This window comes from Manduca sexta, unplaced genomic scaffold (assembly GCF_014839805.1).
Source record: "Manduca sexta isolate Smith_Timp_Sample1 unplaced genomic scaffold, JHU_Msex_v1.0 HiC_scaffold_1208, whole genome shotgun sequence".
Taxonomy (NCBI): domain Eukaryota; kingdom Metazoa; phylum Arthropoda; class Insecta; order Lepidoptera; family Sphingidae; genus Manduca; species Manduca sexta.
In genome coordinates this window covers 7,074-15,869 of record NW_023592050.1, presented here as the reverse complement: position 1 = coordinate 15,869, position 8,796 = coordinate 7,074, and the positions used below count along the sequence as shown (strand labels likewise).

Sequence of the window (8,796 nt, the reverse complement as noted above, 5' to 3'; positions counted from 1 at the left end):
ACCGAAACAAAATATTGAAGTAAATTGTAAGTAGGTACTGATGGCTAAACACATTTAAATTAAACAAACACTAAATAAGTAATAATTTCCATATTATGAATAATCGTTTATCAAACTCATTAAACTTTTTCAGTTTGAAATAACACCAACGCCAAATTGCGCCATTCATTTATTTAGGCTATGTACTTAAATAGCTTTTGTAGAAGTTTTCTATTTGTACATACATGGCAAATGTATATATAGGGCCATTATAATATAAAAATATAGTAAGTTTTTGGTTCAAATCGCTTGTTTTATAATAAACCGTAATAATTTTAAAAGAAACGAGATTTCGAGATGTACTTATTCATAAAATGAATTATGGCCAGGTTAGTGTCGTTAAGTAGATAGAAAATATATACACGATATCATAATTCTATCTAAAAATGTAACTATTATATAAAGTATGTAACTGTAATAAATTGAAATTAACATTCACTCACTATTGAAATACATTATTGTACAACTTACTTATATTTAGAGTAAATATTATATAATAGTAGTTAATAGTATAATAGTATTCACTAAATTTTTGGCTGTATTCTCCATTCCTTTACAATTTATTTAACAGCCAATATGGTTCTTAGGGCGTCTTAAATCTAAACTTATAACACTTCCAGAGGCTGGTTGGAGCATAACGTCGATTTTCAAGGTGATCTTAGAAATATCTGCGTTAACTTTGTAGTGTCTTAGTAGATGTGTAATTGTAGTCTTCATCGACATCATTGCAAATGTTTTTGCTAGAAAAAAACATTTAAATAGGTGAAATGCCCGAAGTACTCAGGTTAGTTATTTGTAATGTAAGATGGTTTAAAACCCGATTCCAAAAACTAGATACTATATTCCAAAAAATATTTGAATCTTATCAACGGTTTAATAAGAAATTATTAAAACAAAAATATAATCTTTACATGTCGTGTTTATGTAACATGCGAAACTTTACCTATACAGTTTCTTTTTCCAATGCTGAATCCCGCGAAAAGTTTTAAGTTCGTTGATAATGTGGTTGAATCCAGCCATCTTTCAGGGTTAAACTGTTCTGCATCAGGGCCCCAGATTGAATGATGATGCATGCCCCAAAATAACAAAAATACGCTGCATCCAGCTGGCACCGTATAGTTCTCTGTAAATGGTGAAATGTGAGTGGCATCGTAGTCGGATATGTTCTATTGGGAGCCCTAGCTGGTGAGTTACGATTGCCAGTGTCTTTGGTCCTGTTGGGCTATTTGGATCTGCTAAATTGTGCTAAACACGATAGCTTAACATTCAGAAAACAGAAAAGTTATAATTTTGTTAATTTAGTAAGACAAAGTACTTTATAATATGGCTATCCCAGGAAATTTTCTAATACAATTATACTAGGATTAGATCGATCAAGCCAGCTCACTGGCGATTATAAAAAACCTTTCTGCAACATGTGTATAAATAAAAGTAGCATCGACTACATTCGAGTAGTGTTTGTACTGCGGTTCACATAGTTTTTCCTTTTGGAGTAGATTTTTCAGAAAAAGGATATTCAGTAATGATAATGGCATAGGATAGTTAAAAATCTACTATCTACTTAGGACTTTAAAAACTCATGATATGAAATGTTACAAAGACAATTATTGATACTTAAGCATATTAACATAACTTACTTAATTTCACATCAGAATCAGCATATCTTGAAACGATGGGTGCAATCGGATACAGTCTCAAGGTTTCTTTTATAACTGCTTCTAAGTAAACTAATTTGTGTAAATCGTGCTTGGTAACGTCTCTATCGGAATATCCTAAAACATCTTGTATTCTGAAAAAAAATTAGGGGTGTTATTACCTACACTACTTTTTTTCTGTATGATCCAAAAAAATAGTGCGAGTATATATTTTACACTTATTCTTACGAAGGTAATATTTCTTGTGACTGAAATTAAGAGAGACATTCGAAAAAGGATAATCGATCGCTATTATAAGTATCAATTATTTTCCAACGTAGGTTGTAAAAAGATACTTCTCTGCCTTAAAAATCAAATGCAAAAAAGACAATTTATATAGCACTAAAGTATAACAATTACGATAATATAGCTTTTATGGTGCAAGATTTTTTTGCATATGCGCATTAGTTCCTTTAACACGAAAAATTAATTTATTCAACTTCTAATGAATTATTATGGATGATAGGAGCTCACTCTCTATATATTTTTTCTTGCACTTGTGGATATGTTCCGATGGCCATAAGAGTGTACATAAGGACGTAGGAAGAAGTATCGTATCCAGCTATCATAAACGTGTCAACCTCTTCTCTAATTTCCTTATCTGTGATCACTTCTTCATTATTCGAAAGTTCAAGAAGTAAATCCAGGAAGGGTTTGAATTTACCTGAAAATAATTAATGTTATCAATTATGCAGTAGCTATATTTTAAATATTTTTTATTAACACTTGATAATTATATTTTATATCAATCTACTCTACGCGTCTAATTCTTTTGTAGATAAGCGGCTGCTCATAGTTAGCGTAATAAAAGAATCTCAGGGAATACAAAATTCCAAGTTAGAGTAAAAATAATATTTTATATTATAATTAATTCAATGCCTGTAATTTAATATTATTACCTCCATTTGCGTTTTGACCATCAGTTTGTGCATTATTTATGTTTCGTTTAGCCATTTGTAACTTTCTGTTTTCGAGCACCCGGAATAGATTATTTTTATATAAATTAATGGGATTCCGTCACTTTGTAATATCGTTCGCCTGATGGATTTTCGATATCATTAAATATATTTACGACGCATGCGATAAGGGCGGGAATATGTAAAGAATTGCGAATTATTTATTAATCAAAACAATATTAGTTCATTTTGAATATTTTAAATTACCAAAATGTTTATTAAGTTGTCTATGTAATAGTGTTGGTTAAAAATTAAATGTTGTGTAATATAGAAGATGCACGGTATCAATAATTTTAGTGTAATTTTCATTGTGAAATTAATGGAACAATATCTACAGTATAAAAAAAAATCAACAATCAAAGTAAAGATAACATATTGTATAAATATGACGATTATTTTTTATCTGTACATATTTTAAATTTTGTATTGATGGTTTTTAAAAATATGGTTAACGCAGCATCTTCTTGGGAGCACCACTTTAAGGTACCTTAATAGAAAGAAAGTTGTATAATTGCGTTTTGTCTTGCAGCAATATATTGCGCAAGAACTTACGGATGTATTGTTTACGCTAGCGGCATTATTTCCATCGGTTTATTATCATGTGACACCACAAATCCTGAAAGTTTCAATATTTACAGAAGTCGGCTTTCTGTGGTTAATTACATTTTAAAAATTGCTTGCGGAGGCCAACTTCTGCAAGTATTCTTGCTAATCTAAACCTCGATTTATATATTAAAATAGAAAAATGTACAGATTCTATCGCGATTATTTATGTTATTCAAAGTCAACATTCGCATAAACAAAAGAAATCATTAAGCCAACCTAGCTTTATATGTAATTACGCGTTAAATTATATTTTGAAATATATTATGTTAGTCTTGACTAATTAAATTTTAAGATGATATTTAGTGTGACAAAATCTCTATTATCTTAGACGCGGGAGTTAATTTATTGCTAACAAAATAATAAAAAAACCAATTATATAAGGAACGAAATATAAGTGCTTCAACGTGGAATTTTAATTAAAGTTCACTCTGAAGGTAATTATGTGTAGTTTTATTATGATACGTTCTTAAAAATAATCAACCCACTGCTTCCTCTAACCTAAGGGTATTCAAGAATACTTATTCCTCTCTCTCACTTCACTTGAAGCTCCTATAACACTGTTTAGTGAAACACGTTGCCAGAGTCTGTGCGGAACTTATAATAACCCTGTGTTATACTCCACAGAACAGGTAAAATTGTACCCTATACGTAATGGTAGAGTGCCTAGTATCTATTACTCACACTAATAAGGTAGGAACATTTATTTACGTAGCAATTTCATTCATCTTTGATTCCTTACAGATTATTACTTTAGATCTTGAGCCTCGCCATCCAAGGGTGACTTTTTCATAACGTTTTTAAAAATTATGGACGATTTTTTTTATAGCTATAGCGGTTAAGGTAGCTAACTTCCCTTACTGCCATCTCTCAAAAATCCACCCTATATATAAAATGTAAAAAAGGACGTCGCAATATAGAAAGAATTTTTTTCGTCAACGTAAGTACAAGATTTTATACATACCATATTAGAGAATCTGTGAAGAAATTTGACGTGTTTATCTTGCGTAGCTTTCAATTGCGACATATTATAAAATATGTCTGGGTGAAGCCATACTTTCTGAAACCTTTCCGTGAATATTCTTTGCATTTGTGCTATGCTGCTCAAATATTCGCCTATTAAATCGTTGTATTTTTCGTTTACGCCAAATACAGTTTCTGAAAAATTTGAATTGGTAAATATAGGACGATTATGTTACTTAATAGATATACTGTGATCACGGAAGATTTTATTAAAATCGATTGTGTAGAGTTACACGTAATTTTTAAAAGGTTACGATAAGATGTACAAGTATAATGTTCAAGCATATTTTCTCATTTTTCATGCTACATGCGATGAGACACAAATATCACCCGGAGTAATCGTAATAATTAGGCAAATTAACTAACAATAGAAGTATATTTCCACTTATAATTAAGCATAACAAAGCAATATACATAATTTATGTTAAAAAACTACTTTCATAAGAAGTTGATCGGGTTGTAGGTAGACATTGGGTCTTTTATATATCAATATAAATTATACCAATTATCACATATAAAGAACCGAATGCACTTACTCAGATTGATCTAATTCGAATTATTATGTAGGTCCAGCTCAATATTACTTGTGGTTCCGCCCGTGTGATAAACCGGTTTCGAATAGAAAGTATCCGTGTGTATTTTAAAAATTACACACGGATACTTTTATTTAGTATTAATAATGTATGCCATACGTTTATACAGAACGTGGTCGACCCTTATTTGTTCAGCCATTTTGACTTCTAGAACCATCTAAACACCTAAATACATTTACAAACTTACGCTTTTATAATGTTAGTAAGATAATATTTACTTACGGAAAACAGTTTCCAAAGTATATACGGATAGATACTTCAAGTGGGGGAAGGAACCTTTCCCTACTTGCACAAGCAATTGGCCCACAAGCCGTCTCGATTGATCGTTGAAGACGCCTATAAATCCGTCCAGGACTTGTTGGTTGAATGCTGGATTCAGCAGTTTTCGATGTCGTCTCCATACGGGACCTTTAAAAATATTGTTATTCAATGTAGGTAGGCTAGCTCCTACTATGTGTTCGGTTCCAAGTGTTGGAATTTTTTTAAAACGCTGATTACCAACGTTGGAATTTTAGTCGATAAATCTGACATACCCAGTCTACCTTGCTGAAGCAAGACTTAAAATTCAAGAGGAATTAAGTATGCAACAATAATATTGTTATGTTGTTTAACTAAACTCTTGCTAAAGGAACCCGTACTTTCCCTCGTGCACCGAATGACTACTGTGAGGGTTGATCGGTATGCCGGTATGGATTGTTTATGGCATTGGAACTTGGCTCAGAGGACGATCAATGTTTACTATCCTTCCGGCGGGTTATTACTGCGTCTTACAATAGTGACCCCAACGTAACTACGCCGTCGTTGCGGAAGCTGGGTGATTATAGTAATTAATTGCGCTTCCCCCGCAAAAATTTATTGTACTTCGATACATTGTCATCCCGCAGAAACTGGGATATTTTCTGTTGTCTCTGAAGGCACACGAGCTAACGCCCTACCTGCACTTATAACTGAGATATTGATTCCTGAGGCTTCATCATCATCATCATCAGCCTACAACTGTCCAATGCTGAACATAGGCCTCCCCTAAAGCGCGCAACGCTGCTCCTTCCTGAGGTTTACGTTGCTGTAATACCGTCACGCCTCAAATAGAATCAGTTTTCACATGTTCATGTCGGATATAAACCCATACGTGTTTCTATTCCATTGCATTGCTCGAAAACTTTGTTATCTTAATTAAATTTAGACTATAACCTTTTATGTACCTATTTGTTTGCTGAGGTCAAAATGGTCATCGTCGCCCATAGACTTCGGAAATGTCGTGGCAATACTAAGCTGTAATTTGATTGCAATGTTAGATATATTTACTTACCACTACCGCTGAATAATCCATTTCCAAGCTAAGGCTTGGCGAAATTGTAGAAGTAATCTTTTAATAAACAACTATTAGCCACGGTGTATAAGTCGTCTGGATCTGTGATGGCTGGAAAGAAATTTTTTTTAATTTTTCGCTATACAATATTAAGTTTTATGTTTCTCCAGTAAGTTTAGGGTTCATGTACAAAAGAAGCGATTCCTCGAAGATTGATATTATGAATGCGAGTAAAGAACTCCTTAATAAAATGTAGAGTGTAAAGGCCTTTACTATTTACTACCAGAAGTGACAGATTTATTTAAAATAAGCACACCAAATCGGACCATACAAAAAATATAGAGTATTATTATATTTTGATTGGGTCATTCTCTAGACTATAGATTGAGATTGGGATCTTTATTGAAAATGGGTGTAAATCAGGATAACATATATAGTTCAGTGCCAAGTAGAGTTATATATTTTGTATGGTGCGTGTACTGTTTAAGGGCAATATTGATAGGCGAGGAAGTTTCCCGTTTCGTCAATTAGTTGCTTAAAAGAAAAAATGAAATATGTACCGTAAACAAGTCGAGGGCCAATATTCATTGTTATGACGCCGCCCTTAGTGAGTGCCTCCTGTGAAACCCACTTTAGAACGTTCCACGTATCTGTAAAGATAATATAAAATTTATGCAAATAAATATTGTATTTTATATTTTCGTATTAACTAAGTATTGGATGGTCTAGTGTAACACTAATTGATTAACTGTGTACGAAACATTTCAATTTATTCAGCAGTTTATACGTGATTTAATTATTGACAGAAAATGATTTGTTTTTGGGTTTATAAAATTTTAAAATGTCTAAAAAAGAAAAGCATATATTGTAATAAATTGCGCAATTATAATAGTGAGAAAGTTTGGAATCCCTGTATAGCGGTTCTACGCAATATTCAAATGACATAAAAAAACTCTATAACAATATTTTTAGAATACACTAAAATATTGGCATTACACAAATACCGATGATTTCAATTTATAAAAAAATAACTGCATAAAAGTTTTTGGCAAATATCTATTTTAAATATTATCTTTTTAAAATCAATACTTACGTATATTATCACCATATAATATGTAACTGTGGCCTAAAATAGGTAGTTTTCCAGGCAATGACGGAGGTTCGAGAACCTTCATTTTCTTTCTTTGTTTTGCCATTACAAAAAAGGCATAAACAACGCATGTGACGAAGAATAAAAGAAGAAACATTTTCACCTGAGAAACAAACATAATAGTTTTAAGCGTAACTTTAGGGTAAGTGTGTAGCTCTATGTGGACCCCACTCCGTTTACCATCAGTGCATAGGTGCAATAGGATCAAATTTACCGTGCTATATAGTCGACTATAAAGTCTAAATTCAATTGTATATAAAACAATAATCTTAAATCTTACTTCAATTATTATCCTTTTGTACTACACAAAAAATCACACAACTAAACCTCCAATATCAACTTAAAACAGAATAAAACTAATGTTGAGCATTGTTACAACAATTATATATTAAAGTTCGTATATTCTCACGATTATTTTGGTTCCGCTGATCATATGGAATACAAGGTGTTGCTCGTTAAATTACATAATGTACGACGCAAGTACCATCTATTTAAAAAAATAGATTGAAAAAAAATATATTCCCACGGCAGTCAATTACCGGAATTAAAAGTAGCCTATGTGTTAATCCAAATAATGTTTTACCTGTGTGCCAGATTTCATCCAAATCTAGTTAGCAGTTGTCGCGTTTACTTCTAACAAATATCCAAACATTTTCAAAAATACTCGCGTTTATAATATTATGTAGTTATAAAGATAAAATATGAATAATTATTCGGCGATAACTAATTTAGGCATTGACTGAAAACATACTGCCGTAAAAATGATTTGTTAGTAGTGTATTGTCCTCGACAAGTAACACCTTGATAGCATCAGCGTAATGCCATGATTCACCATAATGAAACGAAACAAAACTCTCGATCGCATTAAAAATACTAACAACAAAGCTAGACGCTAGCTTAACGACAAAGCGCCTAGGGCAGTCATTTGCTGGTGGTAAGATATATTTGATGTCCGCCCGGATTGGGAGTACCGTGCACAAGGTGTCCGGAATCAGCCTGTGTATATCCAACAGGCCGGCATAATTGTGTCAACTGTCGAGGGGTTATCATCTCTCGTCAGTCGACATTCTATTGGATCTCACTCCACTTACCATTAGGTGCAGTAGGGTCACTTGGCCTTGCACGTAAAAAAAAATATTATAATCATATATTACGGGCCGAGACTAGCCGATCGTGTAATTTGTTTTTTTTAATTGGGAACGTTTAAATACAAGCTGATACGTTTTATTTCTTTGCTTGTTCCCGCTTGAGATCCAAACGAGAATGAAGGGAGTGTATGGCCTTGTTAACTAGTTTATAATTAACGAAATATTTTTAGAAATTACTCCAATTAATTTGACAGAAATCCTTTTCGGGGTGTCTTTACTTCAATTAAATAAGACGAGTTTTGATTCAATTTTGGTCATTTATAATATTGTTGATAGTAATG

At 32.4% G+C, this 8,796-nt stretch overlaps 1 protein-coding gene across 1 annotated transcript; it reads right to left on the bottom strand.

Moving 5' to 3' along the window:
* Positions 1-249: 249 nt before the first annotated feature.
* On the bottom strand, positions 250-7,734 carry LOC115443359 (cytochrome P450 4C1). Its single transcript, XM_037445123.1, is given in 11 exon segments — positions 250-779; positions 983-1,162; positions 1,677-1,828; positions 2,208-2,397; positions 2,633-2,714; positions 4,257-4,450; positions 5,131-5,316; positions 6,218-6,328; positions 6,778-6,867; positions 7,311-7,470; positions 7,648-7,734. Coding segments are annotated over 10 exon segments (1,515 nt in total). The 5' UTR covers positions 7,465-7,470; positions 7,648-7,734; the 3' UTR covers positions 250-603.
* Positions 7,735-8,796: the final 1,062 nt, after the last annotated feature.